The following is a 24,992-nucleotide window of genomic DNA, read 5'->3' on the forward strand; positions in this document are numbered from 1 at the left end:
AAATGACATTTTAGTCAAAAGACTGTAACTAAAAATAAATCAAAATTTGATGCAAAAAATAACACTGATGTACACTATTGAACCTTTTTGTTGGTGGAAATTTAAGAGCACACTCACCTGCTTTAATGGCAGCAGTCCCATCCCATTAAATTTAATAATCATCATCAAAAGTTTGGCCAGTTGAAAGGTCTTGCTTGTTTTCACCCACCTTCTACTTACCTGATGTACGCAGCACTGGTATACAACCAACTAGCCAGGATTACATGAAATGGGGCAATAGGATGGCCTTTACTAAACTCATGCAGAGGATGCCTTTCTCTGTAGCATTTCCTTTCTTATCATGCATGCTTTTCTAATCCATACAATGTACACCACACACAAAGAATTGTTTAACACATGTATTGCTCCTCTATCTTAAGGCCTAAAACAGTAGTTCAGCCCACCTGTTGCACATATGTGGCACTGTCCAAATATCCATATTGCAGGGGAGTCATTGAAGCAACAATTAGCGGTATAGATATAAACATTTTACAAATAAGGGATATAGTGTCTCCTCTTTAATTAAAGAATAACTAAAATTAAAGAATATTACTACAGTAAAGGCACTGAAACAATCAATAATTTAGTTTTGATCATATCAGTTTTCTGATTAAACAATATTTCCCAATAAATTACCTTTTATTTTAACATGTATATAAACCAAAAAGCAAATTGTAAAAAATATTGCCCCTTACTAGTCCATGGATGTGGTTGCTATGTTAGTTTTCTTTTCAGCCATTTTCCCTATTTTTAACATTCTGATGTTGCCAGTAACACTATTCCTGTCCTAGGATGACGATTGTAATTCACTGTACAGTATCCACCGAGGAGCATTGGTATCACCCTAGGCTGCTCCTCTTATTTGAGCTACAAACCTTTTCTCCTCTCTATTACATAGGAAGGCATTCTTTTGCAGAAGTTAGCAAGAAAAACTGATGATATTGTTTGCTACATTAGTTCAGCACACAGGGAGTTAAAAAGAACAATATAACTCTGGCAAAATAAAAAGTGTTTTTCTATAATTGTAGAAAAAAGTACTTACAGGTATACCAGTGACGGTGAACCTTGGCACCCCAGATGTTTTGGAACTAAATTTCCCATGATGCTCATGTACTCTGCAGTGTAGTTGAGCATCATGGGAAATGTAGTTCCAAAACATCTGGGGTGCCAAGGTTCGCTATCACTGAGGTATACTAAAAAAAAAAAAAAAAAAAGAAAACAAATGCAGGCACATCTAAGGACTGGTAAGCTGCCATATATTATATTTTGGATTTAGATAATCTTTAAGACACAGCAGATAACAGGCATTTCACTATGTACAATATTTCTATCAAATTTTAAAATGGCTAGACCTGCATTAAAATAAAAGCAAAGATAATTTTCAAAGATTGGTTACCCAACTGATCCTAGCCCAGCAAGCCATTGTAAACACAGGGCAGCTTGGACATTCCCAGTTTTACATTTATAGACATAAATCAATGGTACAGGCAGACATTAATTTCTGATCACATTAAATGACAAATCGGATAATGCGTATTTATACAGGATCTCGGAAGGCTTTTCTTTTTATGATGCATTAGCGTCCTTGTTCTCAATAATCAATGCCAGTGTATGGTACAACTCTTTAGCCTGTGGAGAGAAAAAGGAAACCGATAACTTTTTTAATGCTTTTCTTTCAGTGCTCTTTTCTATGAATATGATCAGTTCACTAAGCTATTACACTTTTTTTTGCCAAAGCATTTAGGATTTACAGACATCATTCCTAAAAATTGCTATTTTGCTTTGTTATGGCAAATAATTTACTTTATTTTTACAATTACCTTTATTCTCATCACATAGTGGGTAAACAGTCCCCTATGTGATAGCATACTGTAATATCAAGTTCTCTTTATTGAAACATCAGGGGGTCTATTTTACCCCTGATGTCTCCTCTAACCTTCGCTGATTCTAATGTAGCACAGATTGTGGTTCGTAAGCTGTGGAAGTTATCAGGTAATTTTACAGTTGCCCGTATAATTTCCACATGAAAGCCTATTGCTTGGTAAAATGCCACTGGTGGATTAGTGGTTAAGAAGGAATTCTGAGACGTGGGTTATACTGCCACCTACAGGAGAATTTGACCCTAGTAACAACAAATTTGTCAGTCAGCCGGTAAAACCCCTGCCAATTCCATCAAATCTCCTAGCCCAAGTTCCAGTTTACCTCCCTGCTTTACATTCACTGGCTTTAATGACCTAACGGTTAAAACCAAGTTCCTAAGAGTTCAGGGACCATTAAAATCTGGTATTCCTGCTCGCTAAAATGCTATGAAATCCACCTAATGCAAGTCCTACCATTGCACTTGGAAAGTGTACTTCATGTGATTTGAGGCACAGAAATTCAGTTCCAGAAAAAATTCAATGGGGCACATTCAGACTTTTCTCCAGTCTGGTCTGGATCAACAGTTGGACCTAAGTACTTTCAAAAGGTCAGATCTCGGCACTAGCAGTTCTTTTTCAAAGACCGCTTACCTCTCATTCTTAAGTAAACGCCTTCATACATGTGATTCCTTTAAATTGTTCTGCCTATACATCCACCTGTGACTGTGGGACCTCAACCTGGTTTGATTGGCCCTTCAAAATCTGCCTTTTGAATCTGTTTTCTCTTACTCACAAGGTGGTCTTTCTTCTTGTCATCACATGTGTGAGACGGGTTTCTGGTGGCCTTGTCCTGCAAAGAGGATATAAAGCTTTACCGAGACAAGGTTGGCCTGATGTCTGGGGCCTCCCTTTTCCCAAAGGCGTCATCTTTCGTCCCTTTATCCTGCTCCAGTACATCCCAAGGAGATTTCTCTCCATTCCTTGGATGTGGTAAGGCTGTTTGAGTTTGTCTCTCACATTTCCTTTTAACATGACTGACTGCCTCTTTGTCAGGACCCTTGTAGGGGTGAGCCTGCTTCTTTGTCAGGACCCTTGTAGGGGTCAGCCTGCTTTTCTCTTTAGCTTTTCTATGTGGCTTAGGTAGCTTATCATACAGTTCTATCCGCATGAGGATAAGGTTAACTTTTTCATGTTAAGGCACACACTACTAGATCAGTAAGCTCCTCTTGAGCCTTTCTGCAACACAAAACTTCCTAGATTTGCAAGGCCCCCACACAGTTTTCTGTTCTCAAACACTCTACATTTTGCCAGGTACATGTTCAGGCCACAGCTGATGCAAGCTTTGATCGTCTTTCAAACAAGGTCTATGAGCTGCAAGCATCCCTAGTTTTTACTTGGTTGCTTTGTGAGCTTGTTAGCCTTTCATTTGCTGTGTTGCCAGCTCTCAGTTGGACTGTTTTTAGATGTATCATGCGTCTCAGCATTCCCTCTGGCCATCTGAGGCAGAAATGTCCACTGGGGTGGAAGCCTTAAAAATAAGGGAAACCATTCAATAATGCCAAAATGCCCAAGAGGCACACACAGACCTAGTGGAGTAAGCATTACCAAGAAAGGGGGAAACCCAATCCTTGAGACCATAAGCTTGAACAATGGTCTGTCTGGGCCACCTAGTGAAATGTGAACTCGGGCGTACTTCCGGTGTCCATCTGGTATTAGTAAAGGGGAATTAGTCTGTCTGATGGAGGCAGCGGCTGAGAGGTACTTTGCAGGCTAAATCATATCCATACACTACAAGAAATGTCCTTTTGATGAACTGGAGCTGGACGAAGGGACATGAGATGAATGCCTGAATAAAGTAAAACACAGAAACTAAAAAAAGAGGTCCTGGGTCTCAACACTGCCTTGTTTCTATGCAAGGTCAAAAAGCATTGTTTGCACATTAAGTCCACCAATTTAGTTACTGGCCTCAAGGAAAAAACCTTGTGGGTAAGAGAAGAAAACCCAATTTCTCTAGGCTAAAATGGTAGCTCCTGAAGTGCAGAGAGAACAAAATTCTGATCCCATGGAAGCATCGGGTATCAGACAGAAAACCACATAGGAGAACAGCCCAGCTAACCTTCCCCAATCCCGAGGTCTTAATCCAACAGCAGTTGACCTTAGAGTCAGGAGCTGATCCAGACCCTACTGAGAGAAAAAAATAAATTGTCCCATGAAATTCCAGGGATGAAAGCCGTAGACAATTCACTAAGTAAAGTAAGCCTTCCACGTCCAGTAATAAACTTTGTAGGAAGTGGACATTCTAACCTTGAAAATCATAAACCTGTTCCTTAGAACATGGGCTTAAACAGTGATGCATTTGAAGCCAGGAAGCAGGGTGGCAAACTGGCCTTTGTGTCAGTATATATGGAAGGTCTGGCCAAAGGAGCCTCTGATAAGTCTAACCAGGTTGTTGTATCACAGTGCAATACATGGGCCAATCCAGGGTAATTAAAATCAATGGAATGCTCTCCATCTTGATCTTGTGGAGTTGGCAAGAAAGGTTTTAAGGTGAGGCAAGGCATATGTCAGGGTGTACTGATCTCACCAAAACATCCATTGCTTCCATTTTCAGTTGATTCCTGCAGCTGGATACAGGCAGAGAATGAAACTTGAGTTTGAAGCCCTGGACACTACCTTTGGAATGGAAGCTGCCCACGCTTCTGCAAAGGTTAACAAATGTCCACCGAATCTAAAAAGGCTTATGTGAGGATTCGGCAGACTTTTGAATTTGTAGATGGATGGGGAGTTGCTTGAGAGGCCTCGACATTGAATTTAATGAAATAGAGACAGAGAGGAAGATGACTTCACAGTAAGCTCCTTATCAGCATAAGATGTCTGAGGAGTGTGCCTGCCACCAGCAGCATCCTTCATATCAAGAGACAGTTTGAAGATGTGCTGTCCCTCGTAGGCCATGAGGATCAAATGTTTCTTGCAAGACAGATCCACAGTTAAGCACTTTAGCCAAAGTGCCTTACCCATAATCACCATCTAGAGGCACACCTACGAAATAAGACACGGGATGAGCAGTGCCCTGGCCACCAGTAGCATCCTAATGATCTCAAGAAACTGAAGAGCCACTATCGTTCAATGCCCCGTGTGTAAAGGGCATTAGTGAGTATTTACGGTGCTACTAAATATATATAATATGTAAGAAAAATGAATGAAAGGCTTGCAGCTGAGCACTGTTGTGTGTTCCTACACCTAAATATAAAATGTGACACACAAAAAAAAATGCAGCGCTGTCTTCACTAAACAGTGTGAACAATGGTGGTGGGACCCTCTCAATGTGTGAGAAAAGGGATCAATTATATGCGCAAGGTGAACATGAATATGGGATAACAAAACAATGATATTATCCAAAGAATAAAAACACACAAATGTTGACACAGTTTTCTTTTTGAGTCAAAACTTTTTTGACAATAATTATAAGTGACCATAAAGCCCAATAATATGGTATACAGATCAATCAGAACATAATTATTGCACATAATAATACACAAAAAAATAAAAGGCATATAACCTGGTACTGTATATAGCACATATATAACTTTTTTTTGCAAAAATGGAAAAGAAAAACGAATCAAACCATCCGAGCTTCTTAATGGACATCTGTTCAAAATGTCAACTTAGCTACGCCGATATATAGAACATAAGAAAAGTCCAAAGCCCGGGCAAACATCCCTAAAACTTTTGGCAGGTTTAAAATCGTAACAATCTATCCATCACTAGCTGTGGAGGGGCAAGGCTAGGGTTATCTAGCAAGCTTTGCCAGACAAGGTTGAATTTTTTGACTGCATTACAATGGCGATAGGCCAGCTGTTCTCTATGAAGAATAGAGTTAACATAGGCAACCCACTGGGCCCTAGTAGGCACAGTAGATGCCAGCCAAAATCGGGCAATCAACTTCCTAGCAAGGTATAATAATCTGGTTACCATGATGTAAATACCTTTTTGGATACACTTCAGCTTCGATCGCACCCAACAAACATACCAGCGGGTGAGGTAATAGATCAGAAATAGTCTTTATAACCTCTACCCAATATTGTGTAAGCTTTGGCCAACACCATATCATGTGCATAAAGTCCCCTCTGTGGACTGTACATTTCAGGCATAAAGGAGAGTCCCTCCAGCCACAATCAAATAGTCTAATAATAGGTGTACAATAAATTCTGTGCAGGATGAATAGTTGCAAGAGATTATGGGAAGCAGATACGACATAAATGGAAGAGACTCCAGGGCCATGTCCCATTGCTCCCCATCTATATCTCCAATATCAGCAGTCCAATGGGTTCTACATTTAAGTAAGGCAGGATTCTGAATGGATGATAAGAAGACTGAGTATGCTCACAATATCAACCCCTTGCGATCAGATGCCTGCATAACCTCCTATAGCAACGAGGAGCTAGATACAGTCAAATTTAGCATTTGTTTTGTGTCTGTATTGCATGCCTGAGTTAAAGACATTGAAAGAATGGTTTATGTGTTAATCGAAATTCCGCACATAATTGATCATAAGCCTTGGGAGTGCCACTAGAGTATAACTGATTGAAAAACCAGATTCCCCTGCTGCCTCCTGAAGAAAAATCCCTGTTGTTTACATAATTCAGGATAGTTAGGATTATTCTACAATGGAGTAAACTCCATAGGTCCAGTAATGGACAGTGCCTCCCTGGTTGCTTGCCAAACCTTCCTAAGCAGATTCCCTGTTGGAGAAGAAGAGGGGACACCTGGAAGACCAAACTCCAGGTGAGAGCTAGCCGTAAGTGTAGGATTAGGTACAGACACTAGTTGGGCACTAGGGTCATTAGTGTCCCCAATCCCCCAACCTGCTGTAATTGGGATGCCAAAAAGTACATTTTGGGGTGTGGAAAAAACACCACGTGATTCTCTACCTTTCTTTATATGCTTTAGCCTTCCTTTCAGACCTATTCACAGGTCCTAATGTGCCAAAGGTCTAATCCTGAAGGAAGGTTTTTCTCCAGATCCTCATAGAACTCCTCTGCATTAAGTGTTGTAATGATGGTATAGCTGCAAAGGGTGGGCCAACTCAATATTGAACCCTACAGACTAAGACTGGGATGCCATTAACCTCTTGCCTGACTGCCGCACGACTATATACGCGGCAGTCAGCTCCTCACAGGCAAAGTGACGTAGGGGTACGTCACTAGCCTGTGAGGCTCTAGGGGGCGAGCTCGCACCGCCTGAGGCGCGCCTTCGCTCTTTCGCGGACCCCCCCGCACGTGTGACTGGCGACCCAATTCCACCGGTCACTCGCGATCGTCGGTTACAGAGGGAGAAAGGCAGGCGGCTGATGTAAAGAAAGCCGCCTGTCATTCTCCCCTGTGTAAGAACAGAGATCATACGGTCCTGCTATGCAGGATCGTATTTCTCTGTTACACAAACAGCCACATCCCTGCACAGTTAGAAGCACGCCCCTAGGGACACACTTAACCCCTCCTTCTCCAATAAAGTTAACCCCTTCCCTGCCAGTGTCATTTTTACAGTAACAGTGCATATGTATAGCACTGATTACTGTAGTAATGTCACTGGTACTCCCAAAAGTGTCAAAAATGTCAGTCAAGGGTCCGATCTGTCCGCCGCAATGTCGCAGTCCCGCAAAAAAGAAAAAAAAAAAAATCGCAGATCCCCGCCATTACTCGTTAAAAAAAAAAAGACAGAAATCTTTCTCTTAGTAAACGCAATAACTTTTGCGCAAACCAATCCAAATACGCCTATTGCGATTTTTTTAACAAACATATGTAGCAGAAAACAAATTGGCTTAAAATGTAAAAAAATTTTGATTTTTACATTTTTTTGGGGGGAATATTGTTATTTTTGCAAAATTGTCGCTCTTTTTTTTGTTTATAGCGCATGATCAAAAAATCGCACAGGTAATCAAATACCACCAAAAAAAGCTCTGTTTGTGGGGAAAAAAGGACGTCAATTTCATTTGGGTACAGCGTCGTACGACGACAATTGTCCGTTAAAGTGATGCAGTGCCGAATCGCAAAATAGACCATGGTCAGGAAGGGGGTAAAATCTTCCAGGGCTTAAGTGGTAAAGTTTATGTGTGTGTAAATGCAGGTGTCCCAATACTTTTGGTAATATAGTGTAGCACCCTCCTAGGTAGGTGCTAGAGAGAGAGTATAGTTTTGAATCCTTTCTGCTTATCAGAGGGATTTCATATAAATCTCTATTGTTCTCTGCCTACCAGAGAGCAGGATCTGCTAGTGAGGTCTGCTCATTGTGCTCAGGTGAAACTCAGTTTCACCTGAGCCAGGGAGACATACTGGACAGTGGGAGGAAACCTCACAAATGAGTGCAGAGGCATTTAGTACAACCCTGGTGATTGGCAAAGGAAAGTGCCTTGGTGCATGCTGGGATACTGTAAAAAAAAGCCATGAGCCCATGTTCTCGAAGTCTTTCAGCTGGAGAGCGGAGTCCCGGAGGGAGGGGGCAGCTGTCTCCTCCTCTGTAGAAAATGCCATGCAGCCTCAGGTAGTCGACCTGAGGGCCTAAAGTGTTAGAGAGGAACTGAACTAGGAGGTCCTGTAAAGCTGACTGGAATGGAGACACTGGAAGGATTTGGATCTGCATACAGTACAAGATCTGTGTTAAGGGGCCTGACCTGAAGGGGGCCCCCCCTGCAGGTAGTAGAGTCAGTGGACAGGTGTCAGTAAAGGGGATGCTAGACAGTGTCCTGAAGATAATGTAGATCACCAAGTCTGTTGCTGGAGAGAAAGCAAAGAGGTTTAACCCTTTCCATACACGGAGCAGTAAGGTCCAAGCAGTGTAACGGCTTCCACAGGTAACCTAGTGAGTCAAAGTGAGAGTTGTCCTTATCAACTGTATATAGTTCCAGTTGGAGTATCCCACTATTCCCTTCTCCTATCCAAGTTCCACAATAAATACAAAAAAACCAAAACCCCTGGACTGTTTATTGAGTAACGAGCCATCGGGAGTAGGGATGGATGTGTGAACTGTCCCTAAGTGACTGTCTGCTGGTAATCAGAGGAGGCCCAACAGCTCATCATACAGCAAGCCCTACGGGGACAGTGCTACAATAGTGTATACTTGAATGAAGGGACAGGGTGTGGAGGGACTTATACAGGATTTCCCCTCTCCTAGAATTAATTAGCATGTGAAAGGGAAACCCTCACTTCATAAAGTCACTTAACATCCACCCTTCTTATAACAAAATCCCTATATTATATAACATATATTATATAACATATATTTTCAACACTTGTCTTTGGCAACTGATGCTCATTTTCATTCTCTTGGTTAGGTTTTTTTTTTATATTGGGCGTCTTTGTGGTAGCAAATGTTTCCATTGTGTTAATAACATAACCGCATAATGCATATATATATATGTTACAGCAGGAAAGTGAACCTGAGGTTGTGTGCTGTCACTGACAGGTCCCAGTCGTAGCTTCTGATTGGGTGCCAGTGGTACAGGTTCATGATCATGTGACCATGGTGAGAACCAATAACCGCAATCACACGATAGAACAGCCACCTCTCTGTATTAAAATCCCCCTTAAACAATGTTTACGTATACAACCTACTGCACATGTGCTTACCTCCTGGAGCTCCATCCATAGGGTGCGTGGATTTGCTGCTGAGCCATAGTGCAGCTCCACTCCTGGTAGTGTGTTGCTATCCAGAGGACGCAGAGTGCGCATGCTCTGTACGTCTTGTAAGCTAACAGTGGTATGCGGTTTCTGTAAATAGAAGACATTTACCGGTTACTACATATAATTAGTTAGACATATACAAATTCTAGATAAAATACAGCAATACAGAAGCATTCTACAGTGAAGAACATAGACAGTAGTCTTAGTTTAAAAATACAATATTGTCTGTAAGATACCGTGCATCCAGAAAGTATTCACAGTGCTTCACTTCTTCCACATTTTGTTATGTTACAGCTTTATTCCAAAATGGATTCAATTCATTATTTTCCTCAAAATTCTACAAACAATACCCCATAATGACAGTGTAAAAGAAGTTTGTTTGAAATCTTTGCAAATGTATTAAAAATAAAAAATAGAAAATGAAATCGCATGTACAGAAGTATTCACAGCCTTTGCCATGACACTCAAAATTGAGGTCAGGTGCATTCTGTTTTCACTGATCTTCCTTGAGATGTCCACCTGTTGTAAATTCAGTTGATTGGACATGATTTGGAAAGGCACAACCTGTCTATATAAGGTCACACAGTTAACAGTGCATGTCAGAGCACAGACCAAGCCATAAAGTCCAAGGAATTGTCTGCAGAGCCCCGAGACAGGATTGTATGGAGGCACAGATCTATGAAAGGGTACAGAAAATGTTCTGCAGCGTTGAAAGTCCCAATAAGCACAGTGACCTCGATCATCTGTAAATGAAAGAAGTTTGGAACCACCAGGACTCTTCCTAGAGCGGGCTGACCGGCCAAACAGCAAGGCCCGAAGCGAAAGAAAAAAAAAAAAAATAGCGCAGGGCAGACATGACCATGTGAAGAGGGGAGACAGGGCAGGTGTGAGTTAAATTAAATTGTTTTGAGTTGGGGGGTATTCAGGGATTGGTGTATCAGGTTTGGGAGGGGTTGAGGTACAGTTAGGAGGGGTGGCCCCTCAGATTGGAGGTCAGTGGAAGTTCAACGGACGAAGGAAGAAGAAGCTTGGTCACCCACCTTTTTCACTGCAGAGCATCTCACCTCAGCTTCCCTGGTCTGTGATGGCGGATTTGGACGTTTTGCTGGAGCAAATTAAGGCCGCTGCCGCGGTGAAGGGGACTGAGTGGCTCCGGTCCCAGGTCTCCACGTTGATGGGGGTTCAGGACTCTGCACAGGATTCGGAGGGGCTTGCGGTCCCGCGGGCTCGGCGGTCACGGCCGCCGGAGCGTTTTTCACCGGACCCTTCCCCTCGAGCTCAGCGTCATCCTAGGAGCCCCGACAGGGACCCTTCAGGGCCGCCGGCTAAGCGTACTCCTGCTGCGGCCGTGCGCGCCTCTGGGAGGAATCCTCTGCATGGACGGAGCTCTGGGGGTAGTGGGGGGAGGCGGCCTTCGGTCTCTCCCCGTCCCTCTCGCCGGGGTGCTACTGGACTGGCGGGCTCCCCTACTGGCGATGCTCCGGTCGGAGGGGTGCCTCGGCGTGGGAGCGGCTTCATGGCGGCCGGTGGCAGCAGTGATCGGCGGGACTCGGAGTCGGCCTCGGCTGGGCGCAGAGAGATGACGCGGCGGGGCAAGTCACGTGGCCGGGTCATCGGAAGTTCGGCTGGTTCACAGAGGTCTCCGTCGGGCGGAGCTGGAGTACGGGGGCGTGGACGCCTGTCGCTCGGCTCTGCAGATGGCGGGAGTGCGACACCTGGTGGACGGATGTCGGCGGTGCCCGGGGACGATCGTTCGGAAGGCGAAGTGTCCGGATCGGATGTGGAAGAGGATGTCGGTGGTCGGTCGGCGACGAGGGAGGCTGGATCGGCGGCTGGGGGCGCCCCCCCCTGGGCAGACAGGTGAGGTCACAATTCCTTCTCTGGCTTTGTCTGATTTGCGGGGCTTGTTTGATGTGGGGGGTGGGAGTGCTGGAGGGGCTCGGGGGGTGGGGGTGTCCCGGCCAGTGGGGGCGGGGACCCCGGAAGGGGGTGATAATGGGGGTTTGAGGGGCTTCCTCCTGGGTCTACGGGACCTCTTGGGGCGTTTGCCCCCGGGGGACGGGGGCCGCTTGTCTCCAGCGGCGGCTTGGGTGCCTCCGGCGGGGGGCTCGGGCACGGAGCCGGGGGGGGGCCCCGGGGCTGGCGGGGCCGTCTTCCACGGGGCTAGTTGCGGGGGGGGCTGGGGCCCCTCCCCAGGTTGTTGGTGCTCCGGCAGTGGTGGCGGTGACGGCCGGGGCGACGGGGGACAAGACCGGGACGGCGAAGGAGGGGAAGGCGGACGCTGTTCGCCTGGACGATTCAGCGAAAGGTGAGGTATATGTTTGTTTTGAGGGCCCGTTGGGGGCACATTTGAAGCAGGAAGTCCGGGAGAAGATCTGGAAGGGTGAGTACGTGGAAATCTTCACGCTGTTGCCCCTCGAGAAGTTTCACCTGGACAGGGTTAAACCGGAGGAGCGCAAGAAGGAGGACGAGGAGGCGCGACGCTATCGGCTTATCCCTCGGACCTTCGCCAATTGGCTGCAGGCCTTTGCCATTCTGGCGGGCGTCATAGGGGAAAAGGCGCCGGAAAACTGCTCGGCCCTGTTCTGCTACATGGACGCTGTAGGGGAAGCCTATCGGGTTTACGGGGGGTCGGCCTGGCTGCGGTACGACGAACAGTTCCGGCAGCGGAAGGCGGTTAGGCCGTCCTTGCGGTGGGACCACAAGGACATCAGCCTGTGGATGCGGCTCATGTCGTCTGCGAAGGCTCCGAATCAGTTTTTTCCAGGGGGGGCCGGTGGTTCTGCGACCCCGGGACAGCCGGCTGCAAAGAGGAGGGGTTTCTGCTGGCAATTTAATGAGGGTTCCTGTAAGTTCGGTGGCACGTGTCGCTTCAAACATGAATGCTCCGGTTGCGGAGGTTCCCATTCCTTGGCTCGGTGTTTTAAGTCCGGAAAAGGGCGGTCCGGAGAGCCTTCGCACAAAGGGGACGACGCCGGTGAGGGTGGAAAGGCTGCGGCCTTTTCTAGATAGGTACCCCGATAGGGCGGCTGCTCGACTTCTGTGGGAGGGTTTTACGGTGGGTTTTCGTATCCCTTGCTCTTTGGCCTCGGTGCCGCCGGTGGCGAGGAATTTGCGTTCGGCATTGCGCCACCCTTTGGTGGTGTCGGATAAGTTGCACAAGGAAGTGGCTCTGGGTCGCATGGCGGGCCCGTTCTCGGAGGTGCCGGTGCGTGACTTGGTGGTTTCGCCGTTGGGGGTGGTTCCCAAGAAGGAACCCAACAAGTTTCGCCTCATTCACCACCTCTCCTTCCCGAAGGGTGGGTCTGTGAATGACGCCATCGACCCGGAGGCCTGTACGGTGTCTTACATTTCCTTTGACGCCGCGGTGGCCTGGGTGCGACATTATGGGCGGGGGGCCTTGATGGCCAAATCGGACATTGAGGCGGCGTTCAGGTTGCTCCCGGTTCACCCGGACAGTTTTCGATTGCTGGGCTGCCGGTGGCAGGGGGCGTATTATGTGGATCGCTGCCTTCCTATGGGCTGCTCCATATCATGCGCGCTGTTTGAGACCTTCAGTTCCTTTGTGGGGTGGGTGGTTCGGGAGGTTTCCGGTGTGAATTCGGTGATCCACTATTTGGACGACTTTCTGTGTGTGGGCCCGCCCGCTTCCAACGGGTGTGCAATCCTGCTTGCCACGTTGCAGCATGTGGCCGGGAGCTTCGGCATTCCGTTGGCCCCCGACAAGACGGAAGGCCCGACCACGGTGCTCAGCTTCCTGGGCATTGTCGTGGATTCGGAGGCCATGGAGTGTCGCCTACCGGAGGATAAATTGGGGGCTTTGAGAGCTGAAATTGAAGGGGTGCTGGGTTTGCGCAAGATTCAGTTGCGCAGCTTGCAGTCGTTGCTGGGTAAATTGAATTTTGCCTGCCGCATTATGCCCATGGGCCGGGTCTTCTGCCGACGGCTGTCGGCGGCGACTTCGGGGGTGAAGTTGCCCACTCACTTCGTCAGGCTCAACAGGGAACACAGGGATGACTTGCGTCTGTGGCACGGTTTTTTGGCCACATACAATGGTAGATCCTTGTGGATGGCCGGGCCGATCAGCAACTTTGATTTGGAACTGTTTACCGATGCTGCTGGTTCGGCGGGGTACGGGGCTTTTCACCGGGGGGCGTGGAGCGCCGCCCCTTGGCCGGGGGCATGGCAGGTAGCGGGGCTGGTCAGCAACTTGGTGTTGCTGGAACTGTTCCCGGTGGTGGTGGCCCTGGAGATTTGGGGGGCGGAGTTCAGGAACCTGAAGGTTCGCCTCCATTGCGACAATCTCGGGGTGGTTCAGGTGATCAACCGCGCGTCGGCTTCGTCTCAGCCGGTGGTGCGCCTCCTCAGGTATTTGGTTTTGCGGTGTCTACGGTTGAATGTTTTCCTGTACGCTGTGCACATTCCGGGGGTTAAGAATGATATTGCTGACGCGCTGTCTCGTTTTCAGTGGGACAGGTTCCGGGAGTTGGCACCGGCAGCGGAGCAACGCGGAGTCACGTGTCCGGAGTGGCTATGGGGGATTGCCTTGGGGTCCTCGCTGGATGGATCAGGAAGTCGGTGAGCGAGTCCACGTGGTCGGCTTATTGCAAGGTATGGTTGGAGTGGCTCGAGGTGTTGCGGGTGGCATCGGTGGATCCTCTGGGTCCGGAGGTCAGGTGGGTGTTACTTTCTTTTGTCTCTGATCATTTTGAGAGGGGCGCGTCGGCTTCCGCTGTGGCTCGCAAGTTGTCCGGCCTGGCCTTTCTGTTTAAATTTCTGGGTTGGCAGGATTACACGAAGGACTTCGTGGTGAGACAAGCGTTACGGGGCTATTCCAGGGCTTATCGGAGGAGGGACACTAGGCGCCCGGTGTCCTTCGCTCTTTTGCAGGACGTCTGCCGGCAATTGGGGGAGCACTGCGCCTCGAGTTACGAGGTGGTGTTGTTTAAGGCGGCCTTTTCTCTCGCTTTCTTCGGGGCTTTCCGGATTGGGGAATTGGTCAGCTCCTCCCGGACGGTGCCGGGGGGCCTATTGGGTCAGGATGTCTCTGTCGGTCGGGAGGGGGTTACTATCCTCCTTCGACGGTCCAAAACGGACCAGAGTGGCAAGGGGGTCCGTGTCCGGTTGTTCGCGGTGCCGTCTTCACCGCTGTGCCCGGTAGGGGCGGTTCGGGATTACTGGGCACTCCGCCCTTCGCGGCCCGGTTCATTTTTAATGCATGCGGACGGGTCGTCGTTATCTCGTTTTCAATTTGTATCGGTGTTCAGAAGGTGTGTGGGCTCTTTGGGTTTGGATGCCAGTAGGTTTGCATCTCATTCCTTTCGGATCGGGGCGGCCACTGAGGCTGCACGCTGGGGATTGAATGACGATGCGGTCAAACGCATTGGGCGCTGGGAGTCTAGGAGGTTCTTGTTGTACGTTCGTCCACAGCTGTTGGTGTAGGGTATGTACGGGGGGTGGTTTTGTCGCTGGGGGGGTGTGGGCCCGGCTGGTTATCTGATTATTGGTTGGTTTTCTTTTCCTTTTGTCCCCTTTTCTTGTAGGTTTGGAACCCTGCCTTGTTTGGATCGTGGGACACTCGTATGTTTTCTGGGGGGCCCGGAGAGCTGATGTGCGTCCTAATGGTAGACAACTTGGTTTTTCTCGGCACGAGGCTTGTGTCAGGTGGCTGGGGGTGCCGGGGCTTACTTGGGGCAGGGTCCTTCCCGAAGTGCATCGTTTCGCCCGGTTGGACAGGCAGCCAGATGTTTTGGTGCTGCATGCCGGGGGCAACGATTTGGGGGCCAGGTCCGCGCGGGCCTTGATCAGGGACATAAAGTTGGATTTCCTTCGGCTGCGCACGGCTTTTCCGGCGCTGCTTGTAGTTTGGTCGGATATGGTGGCCCGCACGTCCTGGCGCATGGCCAGGTCGGTCGCGCGCCTTAATAAGGCTCGGATTAAGTTGAACAAGGAAGTGGGGCGCTTTGTGTGTCGGAATGGGGGGTTGGTGGTTCGCCACCTGGAGTTGGAAGTGGACACATGGCGGTATCTGCGGGATGATGGAGTCCACCTCAATGCGGTGGGTATAGATTTATGGGCCCTGGGATTACAGGATGGGATCCAGCGAGCCTTGAGGGTTTGGAGGGGCACGCAAGGGTAAGGTGTCACCCTTGGGTGCTGGTGGCGTTTTGTTGGTCTTTGCTGGCGGGGGAGGTGAACAGTTTAGGATAAGGGTATGGTTGGGACTCATCGTTGGTATGGGTCCCTATGGTGCATTCCATTTAATGTCAGTTTAAATGGAATTCAAAATGGTGGCACTGCGGGGAGTGGTTTGTCTCCGAGCCGGTGACGCGGCTGGAGGCCTATCAGGGCACAGGTCCCGCAGTGCAGGATTTGGAATTATTTGGAGGAGCCTCAAAGACCAACAGGCCTAATGACTGATTGTTTTATGTTTGTAAGGAATGTTTTTTCTCCTTATGTTAATTTTAAGGTAAAAGGGTTAATAAAATGGCTGCTGTGGCCAATTAACTCCAAGCACGGTGTGGTCTCAATTATTTAGGTAAAGGGAAAGGTTTATGGCATGGGGGTGGAGCCTTTGGCTTTAAGCAGCCTAAGAGTTTGGGGGTGACATCTATTCTACATTGGTCAAGCAAGGCCCGAAGCGAAAGAAAAAAAAAAAAAATAGCGCAGGGCAGACATGACCATGTGAAGAGGGGAGACAGGGCAGGTGTGAGTTAAATTAAATTGTTTTGAGTTGGGGGGTATTCAGGGATTGGTGTATCAGGTTTGGGAGGGGTTGAGGTACAGTTAGGAGGGGTGGCCCCTCAGATTGGAGGTCAGTGGAAGTTCAACGGACGAAGGAAGAAGAAGCTTCCCACCCACCCTCCCTAATTTCTGGGACTGTTATGGTTGATTTTGATTCATGTCTTTTGTGCTTTCTGTCCTTTCTGGGGGAATTTTATATTGTCATGGCAGCTGGGCGTTTTGTTGGTCTTTGCTGGCGGGGGAGGTGAACAGTTTAGGATAAGGGTATGGTTGGGACTCATCGTTGGTATGGGTCCCTATGGTGCATTCCATTTAATGTCAGTTTAAATGGAATTCAAAATGGTGGCACTGCGGGGAGTGGTTTGTCTCCGAGCCGGTGACGCGGCTGGAGGCCTATCAGGGCACAGGTCCCGCAGTGCAGGATTTGGAATTATTTGGAGGAGCCTCAAAGACCAACAGGCCTAATGACTGATTGTTTTATGTTTGTAAGGAATGTTTTTTCTCCTTATGTTAATTTTAAGGTAAAAGGGTTAATAAAATGGCTGCTGTGGCCAATTAACTCCAAGCACGGTGTGGTCTCAATTATTTAGGTAAAGGGAAAGGTTTATGGCATGGGGGTGGAGCCTTTGGCTTTAAGCAGCCTAAGAGTTTGGGGGTGACATCTATTCTACATTGGTCATGAGCGATTGGGGGAGAAGGGCATTAGTCAAGGAGGTGACCAAGAACCCGATGGTCACACTCAGAGCTCCAGTGTTTCTCTGTGGAGAGAGGAGAACCTTCCAGAAGAACATCCATCTCTGCAGCAATCCACCAATCAGGCCTGTATGGTAGAGTGGCCAGACAGAAACCACTCCTCAGTAAAAGGCACATGACAGCCCACCTGGAGTTTGCCAAAAGGCACCTGAAGGACTTTCAGATCATAAGAAACAAAATTCTCTGGTCTGATGTAACAAAGATTGAACTCTTAGGCATAATGGCAAGCGTCATGTCTGGAGGAAACCAGGCACCGCTCATCACCTGGCCATTACAATCCCTACTTGAGTGGCCCAGCCAGAGCCCAGACTTGAACCCGATTGAACATCTCTGGAGAGATCTGAAAATGGCTGTGCACCAACACTCCCAATCCAACCTGATGGAGCTTGAGAGGTCCTGCAAGGAAGAATGGGAGAAACTGTCCAAAAATAGGTGTATATGATGTAAAATCCCAAAAATATTTGAGGTTTACTATAGCGCTTACTAAAATAAACCCAGGGATGGACAATGGCTTGTCAATATCCTAGGTTTAAGAGATTATAGGCATATGTGTGAACGACTAAGTGGTTCTAAATAAATTACAGAGATATGAAGTCCAATAAATATATAAATTAAATAAATTACAGTATCCTAAATCCTATGGGTGTAGAAAGTGATGGAAAATATATGTATGTTAATATAAATCACAAATAAAATATAATGACATATATGTGCCTTTAGTGCAAAATAGTGCAAAAATAAAGTAAAAAGTTCATACGTGACTTGGGTGAATATACAGATAAAACTTGAGTGCCAAGAAAGGAAAGTGCAAGTGCTCTGTGCTGGGTCCTCCAATAGTCCAAATGCTGGTACTTGTGGTGTCAACCGTGAGGAATAATAGGGGGGTGCACTCACCAGAAGTAGTGGGTCTTAGGTACCGTATGGTATTAAGACCTAATGAGCCTTATGGCCGCCTGGGCCAGGGAGGTCACTGCTGGGATTTGTAGTCCCGTAGCGATCCGGAATCCCTCTCCTGGATGGCCTGGATCCTCAGGGTCCGATCAGGGCAGAGAGTAAAAAAGGGTTTTTCTCCTCATGCTCTCAGACAAATGTTGTCTATTTTCCCAGGCTGAGAGAGCTCAAAGCCCAGCAGCATCCGATCTGACCTGCTGTACAGATGGAAAACGTATCGCCATCCGTCTGTTTTCAGTGGATCTTGACGGATCGGATGGTAGGCGGGTGTCAGCAGACACATGTCCACTGACATCCGCCTCCCCATAGAGGAGAGTGGGTGGGCCGATTGGCTCTGCCTGAAAAACAGACAGGAGGACCTGATTGGTCCTATAGTATGAACATTTAAAATTTAAAACAAAATAAGAATTGACCTTCAATAAAAACATGGCAACGTGATCAACAGGTCCTTTAGTTTGATAGACAGCCCCACTGAGACTTACAGTAGGTAGGCCAGATCTGACTTTTGCTGGGTGCTTGTATACTCAATGTACTCACATGTTTATTGTACTTACCTTCAATAAATGTAATACTATGTCTAGTTAGTGACTATGTGTGTTACACCTCATTTAAAGTCCCAGGGTGAATTTTGTCTTTTTGTGTATGGAATTTAGGGATGGAGGTGTTTCACTGGTGGCATCAGACCATTTTTAATAATTTGTTGACTTTTGCAGGGAAGTCATGATTTGCACATTTCACTTTATAGAAGACTGCCTTCATATGAAAAGGCAATATATTAACCAGTTGCTGACTGCCCACCGCAGATATACTGCAGCAGGGCGGCTCAGTAGCGCAAAATCAGATATATCTATGTGTCTTCGTGCACGCCATCTCAGTGACACAGCAGGTGGCGGGCTGCGGGAGGAGCGATAAACTGACAGAAGACCTGCCTGCTTATGTAAATAAAGCAGGCAAGACTTCTGTCAGACAGGCAGGGAGAGATCAGAAGTTTCAGCTAAGCTGAAACCCCGATCTCTCTGTGCCTGTCACAGAGCCCTTCCCCCACACAGTGAGTAATCACATTTAGGCATACATTTAACCCCTTTGATCAACCCCAGTGTTAACCCCTTCCCTGCCAGTGTCATTTATACAGTAACAGTGCATATTATTTAGCACTGATTTCTGTAGTAATGTCACTGGTCCCCAAAAAGTGTCAAAAATGTCAATTAGGGGCCCGATCTGTCCGCCGCAATGTCGCAGTCCCGCTAAAAATTACTAATAATAAAAAATAAAAAGTCCAAAAATCTATCCCGTAGTTTGTAAACACTAGAACTTTTATGCAAACCAATTCAAATACGCTTTTTGGGATTTCTTTTTACCAAGCATATGTAGCAGAATACAAATTGGCCTAAACTGATAAAAAATGTTGATTTTTAAATTTTTTATTGGGAATGTTTTATAGCAGAAAGTAAAAAAAATGGCGTTTTTTTCAAAATAGTCGCTTTTTTTTGTTTAGGACATCAATTGTATTTGGGTACAGCATTGCACAATTTTTCGTTAAAGTAATGCAGCGCCGAATTGCAAATAATGGCCTGGTCATTAACCACCTTAAGACTGGAAGATTTTCCTGCTTAATGACCAGGCCCTACTTTGCAATTCGGCACTGTGGTACTTTTAACTGCCAATTGTGCGGTCGTGTGATGCTGTACTCAAACAAAATTGACATTCTTTTTTCCCACAAATAGAGCTTTCTTTTGGTGGTATTTGATCACCTGTGCATTTTTTTTTTGCGCTATAAACAGAAAAAATAGCGACAATTTTGAAAAAAAAAATATATTTTTCACATTCTGCTATATAACCTTCCCCCCCAAAAAAATGTAAAAATCAAAATTTTTAAACATTTTAGGCCAATTTGTTTTCTGCTACATATTTTTGGTAAAAAAAAAATCGCAATAAGCGTATTTGGTTGGTTTGCGCAAACATTATTGCGTTTACTAACTACGGGAAAGATTTATGTCATTTTTATTTATTTGTTACTAGTAATGGCGCCGATCTGCGATTTTTAGTGGGACTGCGACATTGCGGCGGACAGATCGGACCCCTAACTGACATTTTTGACACTTTTGGGGTTACCAGTGACATTACTACAGTAACCAGTGCTATATATATGCACTGTTACTGTAATAACGCCATTGGCAGGGAAGGGGTTAATACTATTGGTGATCAAGTAGGGATGCACCGAAATGAAATTCTTGGCCGAAGCCGAATAATAATGAAATGCTTGGCCGAAGGCCGAATACCGAGGGCGGTGTTTCGCATTTTTTAACATAAAATATGCCCATTAGCGTGCCCCTTAACATAAAATATGCCCATCAGAGTGCCCCTTAACATAAAATATGCTCATCAGCATGTCCTTTAGCATAAAATAAGGGGCACGCTGATGGCCATATTTTATGTCAAGGGGCACTTTATAGGGCACTCTAATATAATTAGCATGGCAAGTGGCAACAACATATGGCAGTCTGCACACTAATGCTTGTGCAGCTGCCAGCTACCGTATTCTTCTCCCCCAAATGTGCTCAGCTCCACATCATACCTCAACTGCAGCCAGAGCCAAAAGCCGCGAACAGGGGGGCGGGGCGTGGACTTAGTGTGAAGGAGCCGCCAGTCAGGAGCAGGGGGCGGGACGCGCGCGTGACGTCACACCCCCTACTCGCGGCCGGACAGGACACCGGCGGCGTGTGAGAAGGGAGCCGCGAGCCGCAATGAGGAAGGTGAGCGGTCAGGGCGGAAGCTACAGAGGATCATTGCATACATTATCAGAGGGTTAGTTACTGCAGAGGACATTTTTTACATAGATCATAATAGAGGACCGCGAGCCGCAATGAGGAAGGTGAGACATTGTTCGGCTCAAAATTATTCGGCCTTTTGATTTATTCGGCCGAACACCGAAAGTGCCATTTTCTCTTTTTTCGGCCGAATAATGTTCGGCCACCGAATATTCGGTGCATCCCTATGATCAAGGGGTTAAATGTAAACCTAGGGGAGTGATTCTAACTGTGGGGGGGTTGGGCTTGTGAAATGATCATAGAGACATGCGATCCTATATAGCAGGATCACATGGGCTCTGTGATCATGTCAGGGAGAAGGCCGGACGGCTGTGTTTACATCAGCCGTCCGTCCGTCCTTCTCTGCCAGCGGGGGGAGATCGCGAGTGGCCTGCGGCCATCGGAGCCGCCTGTCACCCGCACTGGCTTCCCCGCTGATTGGGGGCAGGAGCGCACTAGTGGCCTCCCAGGCAGATGACGCCTATTAACGTGATTTTGCCTGGGAGAGCCACACTACCGGCGTAAAAAGGCAGTGCAGCGACGGCAAGTGGTTAAGGGGGGTAAAACCTTCCAGAGCTGAAGTGGTTAATATTTACCTGACCTAAAGTGGTAATCAACCCAAAACCAAAAATGTAATTTATTGCAGCTTTACCAATCATTAGATGTGGTGGCTGCATTAGATTTCTCCCTCTGTTTTCACCTGGTGATCTGGCCAAAAACACATCTCCTGTAAGAGAGTGCCTACACTCTGGATGAAGGAACACACATTTGGCCAGCAGCTTTAGTAATCTGGGGGAGAGGATTGTTAGTGTATACAAACCTGCTAGTACATCTAACAAATTAAAGCCAAACTCCAGCTAACACTTTATAAGCAGTTACCTTTTTTTTTCATTTTGGGATAAATGTTTTTTATACATAAAAGCGTATCTTTGTAAGAAGCCCTGCTAGAGTTAAATGGCTTGTCTCATCCCTGCAACTGCTGGAGAGCTTGTTCTTTTGAAAAACAACAGACTTACAGGCTGGTTCACCAGGTGAAAATAGATGAAAGAAACACTAAAAAGGAAACTAATACAACCATCACATCTAAGAATTGGTAAGCTGCAATATAATAAAGTTCTGCTTTTGGGTTTATTACTGCTTTAAAGTCTATCTAAGGCCCAGACTTTAAGTATTGGATAGAGTAGGATTAGCACCAGAGTCAGATTTTTGTTGCAGTGTGTGTCCCCAATGGGGAGATTCATGCTCTTTATTGTCTGGCTTGCCATAGCTACCGGCACTGAAATTGATGGCAAATCCAAAAGTTTACCCAGAAGCATAAAATGAATCTTCCAATAGGGAACCCTGTTCTGGTGACAACTAGGAGACGTTCCTTCACTTTTAGAGAAATCTCCTCTCACCTTCTGTTGTGTTCTTCCTGGACAGGAAATGAAGGTAAATCGCCCTGACTGGACAGACAGCAAAAGCCAACCTGATAGGTTTTGGCTTTAGATTATTTTATTCTTTTTTTGTAAGTAAATAATTTAAAATAAAGAAAATATAAATAAAACCAATATACACTTTAAGCATAGTTTTAGGTGCAATATACTGTGTGTCTGCCACTTGATGAGTCAAAGCCATATCACTATAAATCTGTAAGCAGGGACCATTGGACACCTACCTGACTGTTGTTTTGGAGTATAATAAGTTGATGGTCGTTCACTGCTACATAGCAAGGGGAGATGACATCGGGCTCACTGATCCTTGTAATGCTAAATATAGTGTAGTCAAACAGAGGGAGCCCAGACACCGTTTCTAAAGAACAAAGCAGAATGATACATTAGAGAGAGCTGAAAATTATGCTGTGACAGAAAGGCACTTTTTGTAGCAATCCCCATATTTCTCCCTTTACCCTTAAAGCTCTAACGAGCCTTCGGTTTAAGGCCTCTTTCACGCGGCGTTCAGTTTTTTTTTCCGCTCCGGTGCTTTTTTCATGGAGCGGATGACACCGCTGACATCCGATTTTGCATCCGTTCCATTTTTTGAACGGAGGAAAAATAGGGTTCTGTTCCGTTCCAAAAAACTGAACAGAACTGAAAGGACGAAAATCGGATGTCAGTGGATGGTATTCCGCTGACATCCGCAATGCCATTGACATACATTATGTCCGTATATCATCCGCAAAAAAATAGGATGATTTGCGGACATACGGAGCGGCCGTGTGAAAGGGCCCTTAATCAGCTAAAGATGTTCCTGATGATTCAAAACAATCGTAGTGTGAAGTCTTACAGCTGGTTTTCTTTATAAAGCAACTACGTCCTGAGAACAAACAACAGTCCCCTGCCAGTATACTGCAGAGGACGCTTTCTCTGTGTGTGGAAGCAGTGGTCTCTCTGCAGAGGTCCAACTCACCCAATGCTGCATCAGAGCTGGAGCTCTCCAATTACCAGGAAGCCTTAGCTGATTGGAGACATCCACTACTGACTCAGCAGGAGGTGTTTAAGATCTTTGCAGAGAAGACACTGCTTCAATGCAGAGAGCAAGGGAACTTCTATGTAGCATGCTGGCAGGAAAGAGAGGTTTTTTTTCCATCAGATTTTATTAAAGGATAAGTTCACCTTTTAAAAAGAAAAAAAAAAAATAATACATGTGCAGGTAAAAAAATGTGCATTTATTATTTTTTTTTTATTGGGAGCCTGGAAAGCATTACACCCACGATCATCAGGGGAGAAGATCCTTTGCTACCTGTCATAATGGGGAGCTGGGGGGGGGGGGGTGAAGGGGCCAGTGGATTTGTAACATGTTACTTGTTACACCTGTAGCACCCTACAGGTAGGTACTAGGTAAATGTATAGTGGGCCTTGTCTGCCTAACAGCATGGCCATGATTTCTTTTGGTTAGGGTGTCATGGTTTCCAGATGTGCCTGCTGAAGGGGGAGTCTCCCCACTGGCTCCTGTGAGAGGCTTCTCATAGGGTAGTGGAGGAAGCACAATCAGGGGACACATTCAAGCTTGTAACTACCCCAGAAGGCAAATTATGCTGCAAAGGATTCTGGGAGTGGGTATAAGGCCTCTTCCCGACAACCCTGGGCAGTGGTTGTGGGGGTTTGCGGGTGGGGGGGGGGCTTATCTGAATCTGGAAGCCCCTTTAACAAGGGGGCCCCCTGATCCTGCCCCTCCCTATGTGAATGAGTATGGGGTACATCATACCCCTACCCATTCACCAAAAAAGTGTCAAAAAGTAATAAAAACACAGAGACAGTTTTTAAAAATTCCTTTATTCAAAAAAAACAACAAAAAAAAAAAGACAATGTCCCACGATGTAGATCCAATGTCATTAACATCGCCACTGCCAATCCAAAAATAAAAAAATGCTGTGCCGTCAACTAAGGTAAACCGCTAAATGCATGTATGCTGAGTCGGTGATGTCACAAGGGGGTCGTGCCACCAAGTGACATTGCTAGGTGGACCCGCCCTTAACTATATAAGAATTCTCTGTAGTTTACATCAGTAGATGGCGGCTTTTTTTTTTTTTTTTTTTTTTTCCGGTCCGGTGGTGGCATCGGTGTCGTTATTGACGACGCGTCTACATCTACATCAGGGGACAATGTTTTTTTTATTTTAACAAAGGAGTTTTTTTTTTTTTTTTTTTTACACTATTGTGGTGAATGGGTAGGAGTAACTATGTACCCCATACTCATTCACATGATGGGGGGGGCTGGGATCTGGGGGTCCCCTTGTTAAAAGGGGGCTTTCAGATTCCGATAAGCCCCCTCCCACACAACCACTGCCCAGGGTTGTCGGAAAGAGGCTCTTGTCCCCATCAACATGGGGACAAGGTGCTTTGGGGTGGGGCTCGCCCCCCCCCCCTTTCCTGACCTGCCGGGCTGCATGCTGCGTGTAATCAAAATGGTGATGGTGGCATGGGGTTCACCTTAAAATCCATATCAGACCCAAAGGGCCTGGTATGGATTGGGGGGGGTACCCCCACACCGTTTTCTTTTTAAAATTTTCTATTGTCTGCAATTTTAATGTCTTTTCATTTATTATTTTTCTTTAGAAATGTTAGTTTTGCTGCAGCAGGTTCTATCCACAGTACAGATGCACCACTTTACAGGTAGACTAAGGGGATTTTTATTGTTTTAAGTAGAACCAAAGGCAAAACATTTTTCCAATTTTGGATACAG

At 46.5% G+C, this 24,992-nt stretch overlaps 3 protein-coding genes across 4 annotated transcripts in view; 2 read left to right on the plus strand and 1 right to left on the minus strand.

Annotated features, from left to right (window-relative positions):
* The window catches only part of MYO15B (myosin XVB), a 764,404-nt gene that overhangs the window by 530,135 nt on the left and 209,277 nt on the right, over positions 1-24,992 (minus strand). For both annotated transcript variants that reach the window (XM_082273009.1, XM_082273008.1), the window contains exons 41-43: positions 22,487-22,620; positions 9,521-9,661; positions 1,342-1,668 (exon numbers count right to left, since the gene is read on the minus strand). In XM_082273009.1, coding sequence (XP_082129135.1) covers positions 1,606-1,668; positions 9,521-9,661; positions 22,487-22,620 — 338 coding nt within the window. In that variant the 3' untranslated portion in view covers positions 1,342-1,605. The remainder of the gene's footprint in view (positions 1-1,341; positions 1,669-9,520; positions 9,662-22,486; positions 22,621-24,992) is intronic.
* Positions 10,324-15,016, plus strand: LOC309566918 (integrase/recombinase xerD homolog; the record flags this gene model as incomplete). Its single annotated transcript, XM_082272255.1, has 2 exons — positions 10,324-10,332; positions 14,288-15,016. 2 exons carry the CDS (start codon positions 10,324-10,326, stop codon positions 15,014-15,016), a joined length of 738 nt encoding a protein of 245 aa, XP_082128381.1.
* LOC309566919 (uncharacterized protein) lies at positions 15,020-15,713 on the plus strand (the record flags this gene model as incomplete). The annotated part of the gene is made up of 2 exons (XM_082272256.1): positions 15,020-15,050; positions 15,118-15,713. 2 exons carry the CDS (start codon positions 15,020-15,022, stop codon positions 15,711-15,713), a joined length of 627 nt encoding a protein of 208 aa, XP_082128382.1.

Source organism: Pelophylax lessonae (assembly GCF_965119305.1).
Source record: "Pelophylax lessonae genome assembly, chromosome: 11".
Classification (NCBI taxonomy): Eukaryota; Metazoa; Chordata; class Amphibia; order Anura; family Ranidae; genus Pelophylax; species Pelophylax lessonae.